Source organism: Hemiscyllium ocellatum, chromosome 24, assembly GCF_020745735.1.
Source record: "Hemiscyllium ocellatum isolate sHemOce1 chromosome 24, sHemOce1.pat.X.cur, whole genome shotgun sequence".
NCBI classification, from domain to species: Eukaryota; Metazoa; Chordata; class Chondrichthyes; order Orectolobiformes; family Hemiscylliidae; genus Hemiscyllium; species Hemiscyllium ocellatum.
The window spans coordinates 47,262,569-47,288,052 of record NC_083424.1 but is presented as its reverse complement, the minus strand read 5'-3'; the positions used below and the strand labels follow the sequence as shown (position 1 = coordinate 47,288,052).

Genomic DNA, 25,484 nt, shown 5'->3' with positions numbered 1-25,484 from the left:
CAATCTTCAGTCTTCACTGGGTAGGCTTGCCATCCAATCAGAAATAACAAGTGATTCTGCAGAAAAAGTATGAGGCTCTCCAATGATTGGGCACTACTTATCCTCAGCCCATCACATTGACTTGAGCATTTCCAACGACAACTCCCAGTTGCAATGGTATGGGACATTAACAGGCCCCATAATTGACCATCATTACTCTCTGGCAATCAAGCCAGCCTCATGAAAATTGTCTTAGGGATGGGATCATGTGAGAAAATCGCATGAAGGCTGGCAGTGTTAAACTGTGTCACCAGATTCTGGAGCCTGAACCAATTTAAAGCTACAACCCTGCATGTCAGAAGTCTGCTTGATATTGTATCCGAGTCTGATTTTATTCTTGAGTATGATATCCACATACATGTATTTGCTAGAAGACCTCACTAGATCATAAAAGCAGGAAGCTTCACTGAATTATTCCACCATCCAAATCTATTATCATGACTCCTGTTGCCTCAGCTTCAGGTCAGCTGATGCAATAATTTACCAAAGATCAAACTTATCCCTTCCTGGTCTGAATTGCTTTGCATCAAATATGTGTCCATTTAACACAGACTCCGGTTTTTAAGCAGGGATTGTCTGACGACACCACCATATTAGGACAGATATCTAACAATGACGAGTCAAAATACAGAAGGGAGATGGAGGGTTTGATGATGTAATGAAATAAGAACAACCTCTCTCTCAATGACTGCAACACTGAAGAACTGATCATTGACTTCAGAAAGAAAGAAGGAGAAGACACCCCCATCTACATCGCCGGAACTGAGGTTGAGAGGGGGGAGAGCATAAAGTTCCTCAGAGTGACGATATCTAACAATTTGTCCAGGACTTCCCATGTCAATGCGATGGTCAAGAAATCACAGCAATCCTTCCTCAGGTGACTCGGGGAATTTGGTGGGTCCATAAGGACCCTCACCAACATCTACAGGTGCTCCATTAAAAGTATACTGTCCAGGTGCATAACAGCCTCGTATGGCAACTGCTCTGCCCAGGACAGTAAGAAACTACAGAAGGTGGAGTGCGCAGCTCAACCTCCCGTTGGTGGACTCAGTTTACACTGCTAGTTGCCACAGAAAATCTGCCAAAATCATCAAAGTCACATTGCACCCCAGTAATGCTCTCCTACAACCTCTTCCGTCAGGCACAGCAGCAGGTTCAGGAATAGCGTCTTCCCTGCCGTAATTAGGACTCTGTATGATTCCACCTATCCCACCTCCATCGCCCCTCCCCCTAGTCCCTCCTCCCTACCTTTTATCTCAGCCTGCTTGGCTCTCTCTCTCTTATTCCTGATGAAGGGCTTATGCTCGAAACGTTGAATTCTCTGTTCCTGGGATGCTGCCTGGCCTGCTGTGCTTTGACCAGCAACACATTTGCAGCTGTGGTCTCCAGCATCTGCAGACCTCATTTTTTACTCTCTAACCTCAAATAATGCTGATCTTGCTAATGTTGATGTCGCCTAGAAAACGCCTGTGCAAAATAACCCTCATGCCTCTAAGTCTTTTTGATCTGTGCATCCTTGCTTACTATGATCTGTCTGTACTGCCTGTAAACAAAGCTTTTCACTGTACTTCAGTACACGTGACAATCAAATCAATCAATCTATCTGTCAAAGGGTGAGGTCTTGTTCTCCACTAATGAAAAGGATGGCGTGCAGACATGAAGAAAGAAAATATGATGAAAATAATTGCAGTTGGTACAGTTATTGTGGTTCTGTTCACCGAGCTGGGAATTTGTGTTGCAGACGTTTCGTCCCCTGTCCAGGTAACATCCTCAGTGCTTGGGAGCCTCCTGTGATGCGCTTCTGTGATCTTTCCTCCGGCATTTGTAGTGGTTTGAATCTGCCGCTTCCGGTTGTCAGTTTCAGCTGTCCGCTGTAGTGGTCAGTATATTGGATCCAGGTCGATGTACTTATTGATTGAATCTGTGGATGAGTGCCATGCCTCCAGGAATTCCCTGGCTGTTCTTGGTACAGTTGTTGTTGTGTTTGGTGCAGTTACCTTTCTAATGGTCCTTCCTACATTGGGACTTGATTGAGATCAGTGAGAGTCAGCACTGCTGCTGCATTCAGACAAATTGGACAGCTTCCAGCACATGTGCCCATATATATTGATAAATCTCCAGTTTTGACACCAGCAAGAAGTTTTCTGTTGGCTCGCTCTCCCTGTTCGAAATGGTCCTGTTTCTAATCTAGTTGGCTTGGAGCTATGCCAGCTCCTTCTCTTTCTGTGATTGATATCCCAAACCAAATTATCTGTCTTTGCCTCATCTCCCTTGCTAATGTTACCAGTTTTAAAAAAAAAACTATACATCTTCACCTTGGAAAATAGACCTAATACCTGCAGCCTTTTGAGGGAGCAAGTTCCAGATTTCCACAATTTGGTGAGGTAAATGCATCCTGATCTCCTATTTTATGGCTCTAATTTTAGGATTATGCTTCCTATTTTTGAGTGCTCCCTCCAAGATTCCCTCTGTCTAACCTATCAAATCCTTTGTGATTTTTACTATCTCTCTATGATCACTTGTCAATTTTCAACATCTGTCTTGGTGAATCTTTTATCTCTGTCACTTTGCTTGGAATTGAATACCCTGTCCTGAGGGAGGTGGGTTTCTGTTTAATGGGTGGAGTTGGGGGGAGAGGCCCAGCTGCCAATCTGCATCGATCTCCATTTGAAATCCAGGGCCGAAGGGCTCAAGGACTACATTCCGCTGCCAACTGAGGTCCTGAAGTGAGACATTATTGTCAATTTGACAGCTGCAGCCAGTCGTGAATGGTGCAGTCACCAACCAGGAAGCCCAAAAAGCAAACTGTTGTGTCTGCTGTTGGGCTTCTTGAGGTTTCCGCTATTGTCAGGCTCTCAGAAGAAACCTGACATCTGGAAGCAGGGAGGGAGTCTGCTGAGAGAGCCCACTTTTTTTTCATTTCAAAATATACCTTATTCATAAAAATCTTTATATACATATATAGTCACTAAAGGAGTTCAGTTCTGTACAGTCTTAGCATATTGAGAACAAGCAAACATTGGAGTTTGACTTTCTTGACCGTTCCAACAACCCAAAAGCATTTCTTTCTTATGGGTCACTGGGAGCGTCTGATAACTGAACAGACCTCCATTGTACTCTGGCAAAACAAAAATAGACAGTGGTCTTTCCCTGTTGCACTTTGGGAGCAGCTTCCCATGCTTAATCATGTACCTTGGAATGTGCCAATCTTCAACACAGTCAAGTTCACGTCCTTGCTCTGGAAGATCAATGACTTTCAGGCAGACCAAAGCCTTTCTGCTGAAAACCCCAACTTCCTTGAGCTGCACTCTGACCTGGAGTCCGTTGGTGATCTGGTGCTCTGTTGTGTAGGTGTGTTGCTGTCAGCTGCCTGCAAGGGACAGCTGCCAGTTTCTGAATTGCTGACAGCTCTTGTTTGCAAGGGCAATATGGCTCCTCGATCCCAGGGAAGACCCCATTCAAGCCACTGACATGCCTGATTGGAATAATACATGGGCCTTGCCCAAATGAGGTAACAACGCTCTTGCAAGCTCTCCAGATGGTTGGCTAGACCTCCAATGCCTGGATTTTCTTTTTGGGAGGACTTCAGATGCTGGAGATCAGATTTGAAGAGTGTGGTGCTGGAAAAGCACAGCAGATCAGGCAGCATCCAAGGAGCAGGAGAATCAACGTTTCTGACAAGAGCCCTTCATCCGGAATAAGGATTTTCTTTTGGCCTGCCTCTCCTTCTGCATGTCCCTCCTTTTCTTTCTTTTGTTTGTCTTTCTATGCATCTTGATCAATTTTTGTTTTGGCTCTATTCTCTGTATAATCCTCTTTCCCCTGACAAACTGGCCACTGCCTCTCTCTCTACCATTCCCTGTTTCTCTTTAGGACAGAGATGAGGAGAAACTTCTTCACCCAGAGAGTGGTGGCTGTGTGGAATGCTCTGCCCCAGAGGGCAGTGGAGGCCCAATCTCTGGATTCATTTAAGAAAGAGTTGGATAGAGCTCTCAAGGATAGTGGAATCAAGGGTTATGGAGATAAGGCAGGAAGCGGATACTGATTAGGAATGATCAGCCATGATCATATTGAATGGCCTACTCCTGCACCTATTGTCTATTGTCTATTCCATTGTCTTTCTTGTGGTTGACCTGACTCTCTTCTCCATCTATGGTTGGTTCTGCTTTAACGCGGTAGTTCTGTTCTCATGCAATCTTGTGCTATAAGAAAATCATGTAATAGCAGCACTTAATGGGGCTGGAATCGCATTATAACCAATATACGCTTTAAAAGTTTGTGCTCAAGAAGCAGTGTCCCAATTCGTCAATCGGGTTATGGCAAATTTGCATTAACGAAAGGCGTGTTGTAGCAGAATGACCTGTGCTTCTTTTTCCTGATCTGCTTCCGTTTAATATTGGAACTTGGTGAGAATTACAAACAGTTCCTAACTCTAGTGACAGATTTTCCTGTGCTGAGCAGAGTGCATTTCTCCAATGTTCTCTTCAGTCCCAGGGGAGAATGTTCCTCGCATCCATCTTAATATGGGAACATGATGTTTTGACTGCAAAATTGCTGCTTTTTCAGGGACTAACTCTTTAGCCATTAGCTGTGATGAAGTTGGATTGCAAGTCACGGATGCCTGCAGAACCAGCCAGTTCCTTTGATGTCTTTGCTAAATGCTGTGAACTGGTAGTGTGTGCAGCAGCAGGAGAGGTAATCTGAGTTTGCCAAGCATCTACGGTGTTACATAGGAATAGATGAAGCAAGACAGAATTCAGAAGGGGTGTTACTGATGAATAATTTTTTTTTTTGTCTGCCTTTTTCGAGGAGGAGGTGCATAACAAGACCCTGGGTTGTCGTTTACTGACTGAAGACGACAATCAAAGAACTCAATGTAAAACTCCTTTGATTTTCTAATCTTTATAAATTCAGAGGTTGAAAGCCCTCATGAAAGAGCAATCCTAGTTGTGATTTAAAGGACATTAAATCCGTCCACGACATAGTAATATCAAACCCTGTACTTTGAGCGTGGCTTTGTGACTGCTTCTGGTTAAGTCTCAATTTATGGAAAATATCTTCAATTGAGAATCCGAATAAGATCAAATCATTGAAAATATTTTGATGTCCAAGCTCTTTTGGGGATAAAGTCTGGTTGAAGATTTGTAGCTTGGGTGTCCGTTGTTGTGGTTCTGTTCGCCGAGCTGGAAGTTTTTGCTGCAAACGTTTCGTTCCCTGGCTAGGGAACATCATCAGTGCTATTGGAGCCTCCTGTGAAGCGCTGCTTTGATGTTTCTTCTGGTATTTATAGTGGTTTGTTCTTGTCACTTCCGGGTGTCAGTTTCAGCTGTAGTAGTTTGTATGTGGGGTCCAGGTCCATGTGTCTGTTAATGGAGTTTGTGGATGAATGCCATGCCTCTAGGAATTCCCTGGCTGTTCTCTGTCTGGCTTGTCCTATGATGGTAGTGTTTTCCCAGTCAAATTCATGTTCCTGGTTGTCTGAGTGTATGGCTACTAGGGATAGCTGGTCGTGTCGTTTTGTGGCTAGCTGATGTTCATGTTCTTTTGGGGATATCAACCCTGTAGCCCTTTCTCTGCTAGGTATGGCTAAAACTGAACACTATGTTCCTTACCCAGTCTGGGGACTTCACCACCCCATCTTATCCATTTGGGTAGACTATCCTTGTATGTACTCTGGAGTGATTTGATGCTGAAGCGTTCAGTCATGCCGCCTTGTCTATGAGACTCATCAATTCAGGAAGTCAGCTCTCCATACTCTAACATACACCTAATCCTATTCACCCATTGCCCCTCAACTCAAAGTTGTATATTGTCCTACCTGTGCTTTGATTTTCTCACTCTCATTCTACCTTCAAATTCTTCAGTCGCCTCACTCCTCCCTATTTTTTTTTCTTACCTCCTCCAACACCACAATCTCAGGTTTGTACTTTCCTCAAATTCTGGCCACTTAAGGTCAGCGGTGACCGTTCTCAGCTACCTGATCTTTAACTTCTAAAAACCCCTCTTTAAACATCTCCCCTCTCAATCTATCTCTTGTCCTCCTTTAGGACACAATTCTACATCTTTATCCAAGTTTTTTTGATATTTTGCTTGGCGTAGGCTAACAAGAGGCTGGGTGGAATACCATTTTTATCCTGCCCACTATATTACTTCACTGATCTCGAAGTATAAAATCAAGCGTTGCAAAAATGGTGTTTTGCCTGAATGTGTAAATATAACAGCGAGTGGGTTAGGTTAAAGTTGTCCCCTAAGCAAATACCTAGACTGAGTGTATCACAGCCAATCCCAACCTAGTCCTCATCCAACATTTACATGCTCTTTGCAGCTGAGCTAATCTCTTTATGATGATCGATATTCGGTTTTACTTGATAACACCTATACCTTTACATCTTTTACTGCATTAAAGATGCTGCATAAATATCATTGATACTGCCAGTTTCTGTTGTGTTGCCACTTGAAGGGTTGAAACAGCTCTGTTAACGTTATTGCCACCAGCAAGTGGAAATCTTCGTCCTGTTTGGGTTAGGCTAGATTTATACCCAGACCTGAGCAGTTAAAAAAAAAAGCCATTGTGGAGTCCATTGGACCTTTTGGCATCCCATTGATTAGAAGAATCCAGCATCGCTCGGATGTGTACTGTCTATACAGATGTGCTGTGGTGACTCACCAAAGCAGCTTTGATAATTCTTCTCAAACCCACAGTCTCTACCACCTGAAAACCCAAAGGCAGCAGGCATTTGGGAACACTATCAACTGCCCGTTACACTCCATCCCAACTTGGAAATATATCCCTGTTCTTTGTCATCACTGGATCAAGATCTTGGATTTGCCTACTTAACAGTACTGGAGGAGTGCCTTCATGAACTGCAGCAGCTCACCATTATCTTCTTGAGGGCAACTAGAGATAGGCAGTAAACGCCCCTGTGTCTGTAATGTCCATACTCAATGGATTAATTTTTTTAAAAGGCATTTTTGGAGTACCTCACATACTCTTGATTTGACATTGCGCATCATGAGGAAATGTTTAGGCTGTACTCATAATTTTGAAGGACATTCGGCTCCTTCAGCCCCTCAGACAGGTTTCAGAAACTTTCAGGGTAGACCTCACAAACCTAAGCTCCTTCCGTTTCTTTTTCCATGTTTAATCGGCTTGTCGGTGATAAGAGTCATCAATTCCATCTCGGATTATAAAATGGTTGCAGGCAAAATGTTGTTTAGTACTGTGCCTCTGCTGTAATTCTCCAGAATCTACAAATCCTTTTGGAATCAGGTCGATGCTGCAGCTGGCGGGGATGTTAATGAGAATCCTTTGGGAAATGCATCGCAGTCTGGATGGAGGCAGGAACAATCTGTGTGTTCCTTTCCATCGCTGCCACATTCACAAAAACCTTAACCTGTTGGCATTATTTCTGAGTAATGCGCATATTGTATACTTAATGAAGCCTTCCTTTAATAAGACTTGCAGTGACAGTGATGTAAAAAGAAATCTCAGGAAATTATTTATGGGATGTCTGAGTTATTGCGTTTCCAAAGAAAGCGCAGGTGAAAATGTTACTGAAAACTGAGGCAAAGTGGGGCAGCTATTTATAGTGAGCATGAAATAATTAATGTCTCAGCTCCTGGGATACTGCCAGTTTGGAGAGGAAGCTTCAATTCTGATCGGTTTGCGTTCCAAGATGCAGTTTCTCTCAAAGCTACATTGTGCCGGAGAACACTTGGAGTGTGAGAGTTGTGTTTAACCTGTTAGATGACAAAATGGGAGGAACAGATTTTATGTAATTATTTCCACTTCAATCGCCAATCATCTTGTATTCTTACATAGGATGTGAGTGCCACAGGCAATTGCTGTCAGTCCCTTGCTGTCTTTGGAAGTTAAGAGTCAACAACATTGCAGTGAACCTGGAGTTGCATGTCATCCTTAACCAATTTGGTCTACATTTTTTCTTTAGATAAAGGACATCTGTGAGCCAGATTGGATTTTATACCAATCAATATAGTTGTCATGGTCACCATCTCTGAAGCTAATTTAACTTCCATGAGCTGCTGTGGTGGGATTTGAACCCATATCTACAAAGCACCAGCCTGGGCTTCTAGATTATTGTCAAGTGACATTACCACAATGCCACCATCTCCCCTGTGTCAGTACAGAATTTGGGGATGATAGATTAACATAACAATCAAGAGGATCAATGCTGTCAATGTGTTCACATGCTGTTAGTCCACTCAGAAACAGATTTAAACATTACAAACAGGATCATAATGTCTTTGATGAGGAAAGCCACCTCCCATCCAGAGAGATTCTAACATCCCCCTCATGTAGCATCATCTAATTCTTTAATTAATCAAAGATGGGACTCCACTACTGTGTTTGGAATGCAGCGTTACACACAGAACGCTGTGTGCAGTGCTTTTCGGCGGATCAGTGTGGTCTCAATGAGCTGATTAGCCTGCTTCCACACCGTAGGGATTCTATGATTTATGATATCTACATAGACAATGGCACAGGGGCTTCCTTTTAGTTAGCTCTTGTGGCACAATGATACTGTCCCTACCTCTGGCCCAGATGATCTGCATTTAAGTCCCACCTACACCAGCGGTGTGTTATAGCATGTCCAAATAGGTTGATTAAAGTAACTACACTGCTGTCAAAATTTCAGGTGCTAAGTTCTGAGGGCTCTTGTGGTACAGTAGTAGTGTCCTTTAGCCTGGGATAGAAAGCCTGGGTCCAAGTCCCACCTGCTCTAGAATGGTGCCATAAATATAATCTGAACAGATTCCTTCCTATGGAAAGGAGCTGAGTTCTTCCCCATTGGGGATATGGTTTCCGGCCAGAGAAAGAGTGGATGTTGGTTTGCTCGCTGAGCTGGAAGGTTCATTTTCAGACGTTTTGTCAACATACTAGGGAACATCTTCAGCGAGCCTCCGAGCGAAGGCTTTGTCCACACGCCCACTGAAGATGTTACCTAGTAGGGTGATGAAACGTGTGAAAATGAACCTTCCAGGTCAGCGAGCAAACCCACCTCCAGAACCTCGACCTGAGCTACAAATCTTCTCAAAACTCGCTAACAGGGAAATAGTTCCGAGAGAAAGGTAGAAACTGGCATTTGTTTAAAATATAGATTTGCAATAAACCCTTGTAAATCTCAAAGTCTTTTGATGCCTATTTCAACATGTGGATATTGTTTATTCTTAATACATTTGGGAGGATGGCAATGTGGTGGGTAAAAGGCAGGAGAGATTAAATGACAAAAGAAGGGGTAGTGATTGGTAAAGGGGAGTGGGGTAAATAAAGAAACGAAAGATTTGTCTTGAGTGGCAGCTTGATGAACAGCGGCTAGCTGTAAGTAAGGAAGAGAAAATCACAAAGGTAAAACCAAACCAGTGTTTTTTTTCATTGATATAGGTATCGTAGTATTTATTTATTCTTCATTAAGGAGAGGTCTGAGATTGAAATATACCTTTTTATATCAGTGAGCAATAAATGGTCAGTCTGTTTATATGCAGATGGATTTTTGACCAAGCCTAAAGTCTGTGTGGAAAGTGCAGATGAAGGCTGTGCAAGAAGGCTTTGGTACAGTCAGTTCTTCTATAACATGATGGTTGCATTCATGTGCAGCCCCACGTTATAGAAAAATCATGCTTGAGAAACAGCGCTTGGTGTTGGTGACGTAACCGCGTTACAGGCAGCACGTATTAAAAGTTGTGCTTTTCGAACAGCATCCTCAATTCGTCAATCGCATTACAGCGAATTTGCGTTGACGAAACCCGCGTTATAGTAGAACGACCTGTATAAGTAACAGTCAGTGTGAGACTGCCTTACTGCAAGAGTGGACTGGACTGAGAATGCACGTGTCTGCATGAAGGATATTGTGAGGCGATGAGAAAGTGGCAGATTAATCCTGTTTTACCCGTTGCAAACAAAAACAAAATAGAGGTCAAAATTGTTGAATGCAGCATTTGGGTCCAGAAGATTGTTAAATGCTGGATTGAAGGATAAGGTGCTGTTCCACAGTTTGGGGTCAGTGTCATTGGAACATTGCGGGAGGTCAGAGTGGGAAAACTACAGGATAGGATCAGATCTGTTTCTCTTCCCACTTGGCAGCATTTTCAGTTATTTAGTTTATACTATTATATTTACCATCTCACTGTGTGTTGGGGAGAGATGTCAAAGAGCAGTTTTGAGTCTGTTTTCAGAAGGACAATCCATCTTTATTTGCGCTCTTTACCACATGTGTGGGGGAGGCCAGAAACTGCTCCAAATCTGGCTTTCACATAGGGCCCAGTCACCCTCTTAATTCTAGCTCAGCTTGAGAGAGATCAGTAATGCTCAAATAAAGAGTGATTATACTCTTGAACACAGAACATGAGACTTTTTTTTAAACATCTTTCCCCAACACACCGTGCGATGGTAAATGTAACAGTATAAACCAAAAACACAAAATGCTTGCAATACTCAGCAGATCAAGTGGCAAGAGAAACACTTTTGATCCTGTCTTTCCAGTTCTCCCACCCTAAACTCCGACAATGGATTCAGTGTTATTGGAACAAAATAAGGAACATCACTTTGACCTTCCACTTTGATTATCTGTAACATTTTTCTAAGTCACCATATTCACTTCTGTCCTCTACTCCTTGTTTTTTGTGTGTTGGTACATATTTCTTTCTTTAGGTTCAGTGTTGACCTCATCTCTTATTTATGGAAACCCATTTTTGGCTCATTTGGTCTTATTGCTTATTTCTCCTGAGATCTATTCATGTCTTGTTTAAATATTACCCACCATTGTTGTATCCCTTTGACAAAATATTTCTCACATTGCACTCAATTCTCTCCATTTCATAATTGGCTTTTTCCCGTCAATTATTTTGCCCCTTGTATCATGTATTTCTTTTAACCAGTACGGTAAACTTTATTAGATCATGATTGTCATTTCCTAGAAGCTAACCCAGAGTTGCTTCTCCTTATACAAGAAGTCCACTGCTTCGAATCTGAAGTGTGGTGCTGGAAAAGCAGGTCAGGCAGCATCCAAGGAGCAGGAGAGTCGACGTTTCTGGCTTAAGCCCCTCATCCGGAATAAGGCATGTGGGCCGAGGGGAGGCTGAGAGATAAATGGGAGGGGGGTGGGGCTGGGGGGAAGCTAGCTGAGAATGCAATAGGTAGATGAAGGTGAGGGTGAAGGTGATAGAGGAGGGTGGAGCAGATAGATGGGAAAGACGATGGACAGGTCAAGAGGGCGGTGCCGAGTTGGAGGCTTGGGACTGTGATAATGTTGGGGAGGGGAAATGAGGAAACTGTTAAAGCCACATTGATCCCCTGAGGAAGAACACCTCATTCCGCCTTGGGACCCTGCAACCACACGGGATTAATGTGGATTTCAACAGGTTTCTCGTTTTTCCCCCTCCCCCATTTATCTCTCAGCTCCCCAGCCCACAAGCCTCATTCCTGATGAAGGGTCTCCTGCTCTTCGAATGCTGTCTGACCTACTGTGCTTTTCCAGCACCACATTCTCAACTCTGATCTCCAGCATCTGCAGTCCTCACTTTCTGCTACTGCTCAGTATGCCTGACTGCTCCTTGGCTGACAGACACAAAACTGAGTAAATATATGTGAAAATAGATCATTGAAATTTCAATGTGTACATGCTGAACTTATAACGTTTAGTGGTCTTTAAATATCAAATGGATATCTGGCTTGAAACCATTGTCAGAGGACTTGATCAGTCGATTCCAATGTATTACCAATCTGCCTTTATTATCATCAACTTTTCTTTAAAAGTTGAATTGAACACTAGCAGTAATAAAAAGAAAATCAACACTTTGAGATGACCCACAAACCTCCAATCTATCTCTCAGCATGGTACTGAAGATGGGAAGTAATTTAATTAACAGTCTCTTGTGGCAGAAATAGTAGTTGTTTGAAGACTATCTGTTTTAATTGTGGGGAGAAGGGGTTAAAAAAAAAGGATTAATCCGACACAATTCCACCATCTCACACCGACCATTATTTATACCAGTGTCTTCCTCCACAACCTTCAGCTGCACTTTCACAGCACACTTGGCCAAGAATCCATCTGCACATACACAGACTGACCATGTATTGCTCCTGTTATATAAAAAAAAATTTTGGATCACAGACTTTTCTTTAATGGACAAGAAATAATACGGGGATACCAATATCAATTTTTTAAAAAATTGTTTTTGATTAGTGTCAGCACAGAAACCCAGTCTGCCTTTAAAAACAGGCATGAAGCTGTGAAAGCACCAATCAGGTAAAATGCAAAATGGAGAGACTGCATCCAACTTGCTGATTTCATTTTGAGTTTGACCTGTCGTCACTACCTTTTCTGTCCTAATCCTTGAGCTGCATTGTGGAATAACCTTCTAATGTTCTCAGCTATTAAGGTCAAAGGCATCGAAGAGCACCACCTGCTGTTTTCACAAAGAAAGGGGCTGGAGAGCGCAGAGAGAATGGACGGTGACCAAAGGCAAATTAAAACTCAAGTAATGGGCTAAATTGAATTGAACTGAAGTATAAGGAGTTGCAAGCACAGGAATTTCTGATCAGGTTTAGTAATAGAAAAGTTAAGCACCTGATCTACATGCAGTACTGAAGGTGCACCACATTGCTGCAAGATGCCTGACTTTATGGATGAGATATTAACAAAGAATAAAGAAAATTTACAGCCCAGGTACAGGCCCTTTGGCCCTCCAAGCCTGAGCCGATCCAAATCCATTGTCTCAATCTATTGCCCAATTCCTAAGCATCTGTATCCCTCTGCTCCCCACCTACTCGTGCATCTGTCTAGACGCATCTTAAATGAATCTACTGTGTCTGCCTCTACTACCTCTGCTGGCAACGCATTCCAGGCACCTACCTTCCTCTAGGTAAAGTACTTGCCACGTGTATCCCCCATATTAAACCTCCTCTTTCATTTGAATGTAATTATGGTAATCGGGTGTATGTCACTATTCGAAAATAGGTGAGTTACCTTTGATGTCCTGGTCACCGTTTATCGCACACGTGATAGCAATAAAACAAATTACCACTTTGCTTTTGATAGGATCTTTGTGTGCACAAATTAGCTGGTATGTTTCCTTCTTTACAACATTACTCCTTTGGGGAAAGTACTTCCATCGACTGTGGAGCTCTTTGGAAGATCTTGAAAGGTACTGTATAAATCCAGGATTTTCTTTAAAATTATCATATCTACCTCAACACTTCAAACCTTCAGCAAATTTCCAGATTCTAGGACAATAAACCTACTTCTAATTCAAGGTTTAAAACAAGCTGCATACAGTTAAGGGAAGAAATTGGCCTGTCATTAATTGTGGATAGTACTTTCGCTCAACTCAAATAATATAAAATAGTTGCAGTAATGAGAATAATGCTTACAATTTGAGTAATGCTTGTTCATACCAAACCCATATCATCACATGGAATACCATTCAGTGGCAGTGTCCCTGCCTCTGAGCTGGGAGAGCTGAAAATGTGTTGCTGGAAAAGCACAGCAGGTCAGGCAGCATCCAAAGAGCAGGAGAATTGACGTTTCGGGCATAAGCCCTTCTTCAGGATAAAAGAAGGGCTTATGCCCAAAACGTCGATTCTCCTGCTCTTTTGGATGCTGCCTGACCTGCTGTGCTTTTCCAGCAACACATTTTCAGCTCTGATCTCCAGCATCTGCAGTCCTCACTTTCTCCTCTGAGCCAGGAGACCCATGTTCAAGTCCTAGCTACTACAAAGATGTACACTTACATCTCTGAGCAGGTTGATTAGAAAAACCTTATCATGGATTCAATCACTCAGAATTTTCCAAGGTTTATCAAGAAAATTCTGAAGTAATTTCCAATCCCTTCAGAACTCATTTCATAGCAGTGAGACTATGAATTTTGGTCTAGAATTTTGTTAAATCAGAGTAAATATGTGAACATCTAAATGGACAGTCTGCTGTAGTTGAGCAGTAAGTGGTCTTGTGTGAAAGCTGATCGGCCATATCGAAACGCGGATCCTCTGACCGAAACCACAGTCAAACAAGGATGACCCTGTAACCAGGGGACACTCTCCGTGGATTTTATCTAACTTAACATCCTTAATTCTTTGTTGTTAAGGGAAGATAGCCCTGGGGGGGGAGTAAGTATCATAAATACCAACAACTCTGGTGTCTCTGCTGATGGCTTTAGGGTTTCCGAAATGCATGGTAAACATATTGCCCAGTGCAGGTCTGAGGAAGGTCCAGTTCTTGTCTGATGCCAATCACAGCCAGCGGATAACTGGTGACCTCAGTTGTCGGGGCAGAGGAAATAATCAGCCACATTCCTCTCCTTCAATATTCAGTAACTTATACTGAAAAGTTCATTTCTGTGGACAAATTGAATCTATCATTTTGGTCCTTTTGTGGCTGAATAACCACTCAGTTGGTACCTGTATCACCTGTGGGTAAGCAGCTATGGGGTTCAGTCCCATTCCTGATATAGGCTGATTCCTGCAGCAGTGCTTGAGAGTTGCTGCATTCTCAGGTGCTATTCTTTGGGATAGGCATTCACTCAAAGTTCATATCTTCTAAGGTGTAACAACAGACTAGTGTCAGTGTGGAGCTGAACATTTTGGGTCAAGCTTCCCCTTTTCAGTACACAAGGACCTTCTTCAGGGCCAGCGCAACTGTAATATCTTACGTTAGAGGAATAGATCTCCTAGATTGACGTGGGGTCTTATCCAAGAATTTCTGTAACGATCATTTTGATCTGCATAATGCAGGCAGGAAATCAATAGAATCCTAGCCGAGTTTGTGTAAACCGGACGTTTCTCCTGTATTACGTTGCAATTACAGCTGGTGATTGGGAGAACCTTTGAAGAAATTCACTATCTTTCATTTGCATGGTGCTGTTGGTGAGACCCTATAACTGATGAGGTGTGATGATGTGAGTGATTAATATGTCTGTGTTATAATTCTATTGTCTGCTATCTTAACTGATGTGCAAATGCATTTTATTTGAAAAGGGTCAATACCTCCATTTAACGAGAGAGCGTAATAAATGCACAAAGCAAAGGCACCTTCTAAAAGTTGAAATAACTATTAATTTTACTGAACTTGTGTTCTCATTGATTCCAGGTTAACTTCAATGAGCCTTTATCAATGCTTCAGAGACTAACTGAAGACTTGGAGTATCACGAATTATTAGACAAGGCAGCTAGATGTGAAAATCCTGCAGAGCAGATGTGCTATGTGGCTGCATTCTCTGTGTCTTCCTATTCAACAACTACGCATCGCACGGCCAAGCCTTTTAATCCTCTGCTTGGGGAGACGTTTGAGCTGGACCGGCTAGAAGAGAGCGGCTTCCGCTCACTGTGTGAGCAGGTAAGGGGTTTCCTGAGGGCTGTTACTCACTGGCTTAATTGCTGAGCCTTGTGTAGACAATGTGTCATAGTTACAGACAATCAAATTAATCAGTGTTTGTGTGATGACACGTTTCCACACAGGCTTCATAATTCCAAACAGATTTTCTCAAATCATAGAATCCCCACAGTATGGAAGCAGGCCATTTGGCCTATCCACACCAAGATCACCCCATGCAGATCCATCCCCATTTATCCCTGTAACCCTGTATTTCCCATGGCCAATACAACCAGCCTGCATATCCTTGGACACTGGGCAATTTAGCATGGTCAATCCACCTAACCTGCAAATCTTTGGACTGTGGGAGGAAACTTGGAGGAAACCCACATAGACAGGGGGAGAGCGTGCAAACTCCACATACGGTCCAAGGATGGAATTGAACCTGGGCCACTGAGCCACCGTGTCACCCCATTTATTTGAAAGACATTAGGAGTCCGGAGGATCAGTGTGCTGCCTGGCTTAATGCTAAACCATATGGTTCAGGGAGGTGCCAGATTCAATCTTTTGACCTGGTTAAAATAGGTGTTTCTTGAGAAAGCAACAACCAACTCCATCTAGTTCATCTTCCACCATCCTGGAATAAACGCATGGTTGCAGTCAGAGACTGGGCCGGCAACATTAATAGCTCTGGGTTCAGGAACAAAAATCAACCATTATTCCTTACCAATCCAGTAACAACTTGCTGAAATGTTGGCAGTGTGACGGCATTGGGTTGGCTCTGACACTCTCTCACTCAAACTCCTAAGCAATGTTTGATAGGGAGGTAGAAACTGAGGAAAGAAACAAAACCAAATGAAAGGTATCCAAAGAGGTGTTCTTTTACTTGGTTTCCTCCACTATTTGGTCACCATCATTCCTGATCCTGATCCCAGACTTTAGTAAGCGGCTCCTAAAACCAGCGCAAACCAAAGTATGACTTTAACTGCCTTCTCTAGTGGTTTTACTAAATACCTTTGTTCCTAGCCTTAAGCTCCACTCTGTTTCTATGCCATCATTCCAGTGGGCTTCCATGAAGACTAAGGGTCACCTTCCACCATGTAGGGCCTAATCACCTGTGGTCTCTTCTCAAGTGTATAATTAAAAAGAGGAACGATAATCAAGTAGCCAAAGTCAGAGTCACAAGGAGAAAGTGAGGACCGCAGATGCTGAAGATCAGAGTTTAGTGCTGGAAAAGCACAGCAGGTCAGGCAGCATCCGAGGAGCAGGAGAATCGACGTTTCAGGTGTAAGCCTTTCATTAGGAATGAGACGTGTGAGCTGGGGGGGGGGGGGGGGGAAGCTGAGAGATAAATGGGAGGGGGATGGGGCTGGGGGGAAAGTAGCTGAGAATGCAGTTGGTAGATGAAAGTGGGGGAAGAGGGTGATAGGTCAGAGAGGAGGGTGGAGCGGATAGGTGGGAAAGACAATAGATAGGTCAAGAAGGCGATGCCGAGTTGGAGGCTTGGGACTGGGATAAGGAACAGGCTGGGATAGAGGCTGGAAGAAGTAGCAGAATTAGGTGCAGCCCATTCCTGTTTCCTAATGAAGATGTAACTCTACAATTCCGACGCATCTGTCACAGGTTCTGATTAGCCATTCAGTTGTAAATTCAACTTTACAGAATATCCTTTGGTAAAGCCCAGGCTAAAGGAAGAGATTAAAGACCTACTCATTTTACACATCTGCAGAATTCCTGGAAGAAATTAGTCCTAAATGGATCCATTACTAGATGAAATGCATTGTTTAAAGAGCTTCAGACAGAATCAAGAAATACATGAATTTAGAGTGTAGAAACAGAACACTTGGCCCTAACATGTTCCATACTTATGTTCCATATGAGCCTTTTCCCAGCCTACATCATTAATTATATAATGACATCCTTGTATTGTCATCACTGTCATGTACTTATCTGTATTCCTATTGAATAAACCTATACATGCACCCAAAATATTTCGTGGTAGCAAATAATCACATTTTCATCATTTTCTGTGTGAAGATGTTACTCCTGAATTTCTTCTTGGGATTTTAGGGTTCCCCAGGGGCAGCTGTCCATGATCCTCTGTCTCTCCAGTTGTCCAACAGTTAGCAGATTGATACAAGCTGTGTGCATGAAGAGTGGGAACTGCAGAATGACTGAGTAAACTGACCACTGAACCCTGATCTAGAGAGTCATTCAAGTGGGAAAAGGAAATAGAAATGTAATCATGGTAAGGAATAGTATAACTAGGGAGATAGCTACTGGTTTGTGCAGCCTTGAATATGGGTCCTGAAGGATGCATTGTCTGATGAGTGCCAGAGTTAAGGACGTTTGCTTGAAGGATGCTTGAAGATTTGCTTACAGTGGGAGGAGAAAGATCCAGTTGTTGTCTACATTAGTACCAGTGACAGTGAACTAGAAAGGAGGTTCTGCTGAAAGAGTTTGAACCATTTGAAGCTAAGTTAGAAAGCAGAACCTCTAAAGTAATATTATTTGAGCCATGGGCTAAGTGGCTCAGGGTAAACATAGCCATGGAGTTTAAATATTGGGTTGAACAATTGCTGTGGGAGGAATAGGTTTCAGTTCATTGGTTACTAGCACCAGTACTGGGAATGAAGGGAGCTGTCCCTTTGGGACAACCTTCCCTTGTCTTGTCAAACAGAATGTCTAGGGCTGTAGAGAAGGCTTTAAATTAACTGACAATTCTGGAGTGGGGGAATACATGCGCTTACAAAGCAAAAAGATGTGGCAGCATTAAGCGCAAATCTTTTGATGATGATGCCCAATGTGGTACGGGAAGGGACAAGGGACAAACATTTAAAAAGTAGTAAAAAGTCAAAATTAGTAACTCATAAATGTACATGGTGTTCATAAGAAAATTAATCAATGGTACGAATAGACTTTAATGCGTATGATCTTATAGCCAATATGGAGATGAGGTTATGAGATCAAAGCTAGAAGCTAAATATTCAAAGGTATGCAACCATACAAAATGTTGGGTAAAAAGGAAGTGTTGTAGTGTATCTTTGTTGGATTGGATTATACAGAATCCATATGGTTTAGAGGTGAGAAATCAAAAGATGAAGAAGGTGCTGATGACATAGTTTAAAGGCCACCTAACAATAGTTATACTGTTTCAGAGAATAAGTTGGGAGATAATGAGGGCATGTAGAAATGGCAATACTTTAATCAATATGTTGACTGGGAAAATCAATTGGCCAAATTAGCCATGAGGAAGAATTCACACACCTGAATTTGGGACAGTTTGCTGGAATAGTTTTGTTGTATCCAACAATGGGTCAGCTATTTTGGATCTGGCAATCTGTAATCGCGCAGCTTTAACAAATGTTCTCAGAGCATGAGATTTCCGAGGGAGTAGTGACCATAACGTTGTAGAACTTAGCATTCAGTTTGAGAGTGAGAAAGTTAGTTTGGAAACATCTCGGCTAAACCTAAAAGGCTGAGTTGGCTGGAATGAACTGAGGAAGAAATTTAGCAGAAAAGTAGGTTGAAGAACAATGAAAGACATTTAACAAAATATTTTATGATTTTACAAATATATCCCAGTGAGAAGGAAGGAAACTAGGAAGGGGATAAACCAACTAGTTAACTGGGAAAGTTAAGAATAATATCAAAATGAAAAAGAATATGGCAAAAATTAGTGGTAAATCAAAGGATTGGGAAAGATAATGAAAGATAGCCAAATAAAATAAAGTGGGAGGATGTTAACTTTGAGGGCAAACCAGCAAGAGATATAAAATCAAACAGGTAGAGCTTCTTTAAATATGTGCTATAGGAAGGGAGACATCAAAGTAAAAACAGGCTTCATAAAGAACAATGCTGGGGAAATAGTAATGGGAAATCAAGAAAGGCAGAGGAGTCAAGTTGGTACTTTGCATCAGTCTCCATGTTAGCAGAGATTAATAATATCCCAAAAATACTAAATGATCAATGGCTAAATGATCAATGGCTGAATGATCAGTGGCTGAAGTGGGTGGTGGGGGGAGCAAGGAAATAAACACAATAACTATTGACAAAGTACTAGGAAAACTAATGGGATTAAATACATCCCCTGGACCTAATAGGCTGCATCATAGAATTATGAATGAAGTAGCTACAGAGATAATGCACTGATTGTGATCTTCCAAGTTCTTGCAGTTTGGGAAAAATGCTGGAAGGTTGGAAAACTGCCAATGTGATAGCTTCCTTAGTGAAAAAAGGAGACAAAAGTCAGGTAACTGTGGACAAGTTGGCTTAACATCCATCCTGGGAAAATGTTAGAGTCTGTTATAAAGGATGTAACAGGGGAATATTTGGGAATACATAAAATCAAGATCAGCATGGCTTCATGAAGGGGAAATCATGTCTAACAAATTCTTTGTCATATATTTGGATATCTAAAAGGCATTCAATAAGGTGCCAGACAAAACGCAACTTGGTGACATAAAGGCACGTTGTGTCTGGGACAGTGTAATATCATAGATAGAGAATTGGCTAACTAATAGAAAACAAAGATTGTCGAGGAGTTTTCAGGATGGTAACCTGTTCCTGATGGAGTGCCACAGGGATCAATGCTGGGCTACAGTTATTTACAATAATATTTTAACAACTTGAAAGAGAAAAGTGAATCTACTATTGCAACATCTGGAGATGAAGCAGAAATAAGTGGGAAGGCAAGTATTAAGGAGGACAGGAGGAGTCTACAGGTTAAGTGAATAGTTAAATTGACAGAATACAATTTAATCAAATATAAAGTTATGCGCTTTGGAGATAGAAACAACGAATATTATTGAATGGGAAGAGATTGCAGAAAGCTACAGTACAGAGAGATTAAGATGTCCTTGTGCATAAATCACACAAAGCTAGCATGCAGGTTCAGCAGGTAATTGGGAAGGAAATAGACTGTTGAGCTTATTTCTAATTCTTGTCCCTAATTTCAAAGGGAATGGAGCATAAAGGTAGGGAGATCTTGCTAAAGTTGTACTAGCCACTAGTCAAACCACAGATGGAAATTCGAAGAGTGCAGGGAGGTCTTATTGAAACATGTAAGATTCGTAGTGGCCTTGACAGGGTAGATGTTGTTTTCCTTTGTGGAAGAATCTAGGATTAGAGGGCATAATCTTTGAGTAAGGAAGTAGCACATTTAAGACAGACGAGGATTTCTTTTTCTAGTAAGCATAATGAATCAGTGGAATTGTTTTACCATAGAAGATTGTCAAGGCTGAATCATTAAGTATATTCTAGGTTGAGACAGACAGATTTTTGAGTCAGGTGAGGGTTATGAGGATACGGCAGGAAAGTGGAGTTGCAGACAATCGGATCAGCCATGATCCTAATGAATGAATCAGCCTCAATGAGATGAATAACTTACTGATCTCCTAAATCTCATGGTCCTGTTTATGATTCCTGGTTTTGGTAAACTGGGCCCTCTCCTTCTACCACAATATTTCCCACAATCACAATTATGGATCTCCCTGCTTTCTTCAGTCTTCCCTTCCTTTTACAATCTGCAAGCAATTAGAATGCAAAACATGATGTCACTAAACTACAACATCTCACCTGCTCTTTAACTATGAATTTGTCTCTTCACCTGAGTTTCATGAACTTATTACAATGCTTCAGTAACTAAAATGTTGCCAACCATTCAGAGATATGTACTCCAGAGGGACATTTCACTGTGAGAGTGACATGTTATGAACTAGGCCAGACCACTCAAAACACTCTTAAGCAGGCAATCCTAGGCCTAACTTTGCAATTTGTTTCAGTAAGTGCACAGTGAACATTACCCGGAGTAAGATAACTAGGCCCTGATGATGATTATGCCCGAAATGTCAAATTTCCTGTTCCTTGGATGCTGCCTGACCTGCTGCACTTTTCCAGCAACACATTTTCAGCTCTGATCTCCAGCATCTGCAGTCCTCACTTTCTCCTCAAAAACATTTATTCACAAAATTACACAATGAAACACAAAGACCAGAATAAAGAAACTCTAGAACTCAACCTATCCAGCTAGACTTAATTATGCTGTTCCCAACAGTCCCAATAGCCAAACTCACTTTAAAAACCAATGTAAATGGAACACATGCACACAGTTTGAAGTTGAAGTCAGAAAGAGAGAGACAGTTTCCACACGGTTCCCTGTTGGAACTTTCTAGTTCAAGACTAAACTAAAACTGCTTGGATCAGCTCAGCTAGCTAGAGAGCTGACCACTCCCCTTTCTTTATACAAGTCACCTTTAAAGCATGACCACTTTGGCCTGAAGTCTCATCTGTTTACATATAAACAAAAGGCCTCAAAATTCTTTTAATCTCTGTACCAAACCAAACTGTTCGGAGTCCGGCCCGGTTTATTGCCCCACTGAAAAATATCCTTGAGCCAAGGAATAGCTTATAGAAAAAGCAGGGACTAGCTTTGTGACAGACACCATCCCCGATATTAAATTGAGGCACTGCTTACCTATTCCATTAGGCCAGGTGGAAAACAGAAATCCATGACATCATTTAAAAAAGGCCAGAAAGTTGTCCTAGTGTCCTGATAAACATTCCTTCAACAGTTTAAGTCGCCAAAAATCTCATCTATCTCATTGCTTTGAATAGGTCTTTGGACTGCGTAAAACGCCTGTCATATTTATCTGCAATAACAGTTGACTATTTCAGTGGAAGTCACTACGATGTATCTGAGAGATGTGTTTAGATATTATTTTAAACAATACTGGAATTAGTCAATCTTGATTATAAGTCAGTCCTGTGATTCTAAATACAGATTTTTAATAATAATTCTTTCAATATTGACAGTACAGTCTGATACATACCTGAGAGAAGGAGATGGATCTTCTTGGAATAATTGGACACATTTTTGTGTAACTTTTATTTGAAAATGTTGTGATCAAACATTTTAAGGGCAGTTACTATCCAGGATATGAGAGAGCTCCTATATTTCAAGCACACAGTCTCACACCTTGCATTCCCAAACCAGTTCTAACTTGTACGCGTACCAAAAAAATCTTCTATTCAGTCTATTTTAGAAAACCATCACCATTTCAGATAACTCCACACAAGCTGTGTTATATCTTGCACTAATTTTGTGGGGCCAGTCCTTGCTTGCAAGGTGTTGCACTGGGCCTACCCATATGTGTTCATGTGAGATCCATATGGTCAGTAACAGAAGAGAAATTCATCAGAAATGTCTGCTGCAACTCGACTGCGACTCAAGGTAAGAGGACAGTAACTCAGCCACTGCTCCAATTAGTAGGGGACTTGAGGTTACATTTTCCAAACACTGACAAAGGGATGACCAATAAATCCACCTCCGTTTTCCCATCAGTTACTAAATGATCAAAATAATGGGACTGTTTTCAAATTGTTAATTGACCTAGTTATTACATAGATCTGCGGGGCTAAATAGGCTGCTAACCTCTGAGTATTAAGAAACTGGTCATGTATATTCCCTACTGCACCATTTCACTGAAAGTTGCAATCAGAATCTTCATATCTATAAATAAGATCCTATTGAAAAGCATATAATTACTGTCACCAATGAGTACAGCTAATGAATATGCATCTTTGAGTACTCAGTGTTCATGCACAAATTAGAATGTATTTTCTCATTTAGGTTATTTTGGATTAGTAAATTTCAAAATACAAAGGCATCTTCTTCATCACAATTTAACCAACATATCTTTCTCATTAAATGGGGTAAGTTCCCTCTAGTTTTATCAAAGAATGTAGCTCCCCAGCTTGTGAGTATCATAAACATATCTTCTATTTCTATTCTATCAAGTTACAGTTAACTCTTCCATTCCTTTTGTAGTCCATCCATTAAATTTTAGTAGCTCTATCTATCCATTCCTCCAATTCCAGTTTTTCACTCTTTTATTCCAACTCCAATCCTCAGTGTGTCCCTCCCTCCATCTCAAATCATTTGACCCCAGTTGCTCATTGTTTATTTTCTTGCAATCCCTAAGTGCTGCTTCTTCCAATATGCCTCTTTCTGCCTATCCCTCCATCTTTTGCCCTTTCTGCATTTGTATCTCCACCTCTCTTTTCTCTCGCTCGCTCTTTCCATTGCCATCTCTTGCTCGCTCGCTCTCTTTCCATTTCCAGTGCATTGAGTTTTTTTCTATCGCTAGTGCTTCACTGTTTCTTCCTGAGATTCCCTGCTGTCCCGTACTATTGCATTCAATACAGCTGGTTTTAGGGCGCAGTTCTCTCGGGTCGATGTATCACAAGCCACTTGCACGTATTCAGTGAGGCCGTAAACTTTACTGACAAAGCAATGAGTGAAAACATAGCACTATCTAAAATCTCCAGGAAAAAAGGCATTGGAGTTAAACAAAAGCACAAAGGAGTTTTACTATGTCCCATCTCATCCCCTGCCTGACCTTTTAGGAATGTTCGATTGTGAGCCTTGTTATAAAATGGAAGGATTTTCATTCGTCAGCATGACATGGAGTTTAACTTAGATAAATGAGAGGTTTTATATTTCGGTAAGGCAAATCAGGGCAAAACTTATACCCATAATAGTAAGGTTCTAGAACGTGTTGTCGAGTAAAGAGACCTTGGGGTGCAAGTTCATTGTTCCTTGAAAGTAGAGTCACAGGTGGACAGGGTAGTGAAGAAAGCTTTAGTACACTTGCCTCTATTGGTAAGAGCATTGAGTATAGGAGTTGAGAGTAAAAAGTGAGGTCTGCAGATGCTGGAGATCAGAGCTGAAAGTGTGTTGCTGGTTAAAGCACAGCAGGTCAGGCAGCATCCAAGGAACAGGAAATTCGACGTTTCGGGCCAGAGCCCTTCATCAGGAATGAGGAGAGGTCATGTTGCGGCTGTACATTACATTGTTTGGGCCACTTTTGGAATACTGCATTCAATTCTGGTCTCCATGCTATAGGAAAGATGTTGTGAAACTTGAAAGGGTTGAGAAAAGATTTACAAGTATTTTGCCAGGGTTGAAGGGTTTGAGCTATAGGGAGAGCCTGAAAGGCTTGGGCTACTTTCCCTGGAGAGTCAGAGGCTGAGGAGTGACCATAGAAGTTTATAAAGCCATGATGGGATGGATAGGATGAAAAGCCAAGGTCTTTTCCCCAGAGTAAGAGAGTCCAAATCGAGGGAATAGGTTTAAGGTGAGAGGGTCAAGATTTAAAAGGAACTTAAGAGACAACTTTTTCACGCAGAGGTTCGTGCCTGTATAAAATGAGCTGCCAAGAAGGGAATGGAGGCTGGTACCATTACAGCATTTAAAAGTCATCTGGTTATATACATGAACAGGAAAGGTTTAGAGGAAGATAGGCCAAATTCTGGCAATGGGACTAAATTAGTTTCTGATATCGGTCAGCCTGAACAAGTTGGTCCAAAGGGTCTGTTTCCGTACTTTACAGCTCTGTGACTCTGTTACTATATCTCTCACATTAAAGGTATTGCTTGTCAAAATCCTGCTGGTCTTAAAATCAACAGGGAACCTTTTATAAACTAACTCACTGGACAGGAATTCCAAAGGGACAGGGTGGAACATAGTTTTATTTCCTGCCGAACACTACACGTCACTGAGTTCAATGGAAATTAAAACAGACGAGAGTGGAAATCCAGCATTGTATTGAGCTCATCAGATTCCCAAAGGGTCCAATAGGTTTAATTTGCCCCATAGTTTTCAGTGCTGTAGCTGTTTCCTGCTTCTCTATCTCTGCAGGTTAAGGTGGTGTAACTCTGAACAATCTGCTTATGATCCTGTCGTGTCTGTTCCTGACCTGACCCAGGTGTATATGTGTCTCCTGTTTGCAGGTGAGCCACCATCCCCCTGCTGCTGCCCACCATGTTTATTCGAAATACGGCTGGACTCTATGGCAGGAAATCACCATCGCTAGCAAATTCCGTGGGAAGTACCTCTCCATCATGCCTCTAGGTAAGGGTCTCTCCAATGCAGTCTATTATATTTCTCCAAGCAGGAAGAGTGGGATTACTGAGGGGCACTGTTTGCATTAAAAGAATTGTCTCCCTCGCAGAAGCACATCTCAAGGTTTTATTAGACTTAATGAGAGATCTCTGTTTGTCGGTGAAATTTTCTTAGTTATAGCTCTTCTGCTAGGGAGTGAATATGATCAAGGATCA

At 41.8% G+C, this 25,484-nt stretch overlaps 1 protein-coding gene across 5 annotated transcripts in view; it reads left to right on the top strand.

The window, feature by feature from the left end:
• Positions 1 to 25,484, top strand: part of LOC132827185 (oxysterol-binding protein 2-like) — a 345,989-nt gene that overhangs the window by 301,035 nt on the left and 19,470 nt on the right. For all 5 annotated transcript variants that reach the window (XM_060843759.1, XM_060843758.1, XM_060843757.1 and 2 more), the window contains 2 exons: positions 15,144 to 15,389; positions 25,158 to 25,278. In XM_060843759.1, coding sequence (XP_060699742.1) covers positions 15,144 to 15,389; positions 25,158 to 25,278 — 367 coding nt within the window. The remainder of the gene's footprint in view (positions 1 to 15,143; positions 15,390 to 25,157; positions 25,279 to 25,484) is intronic.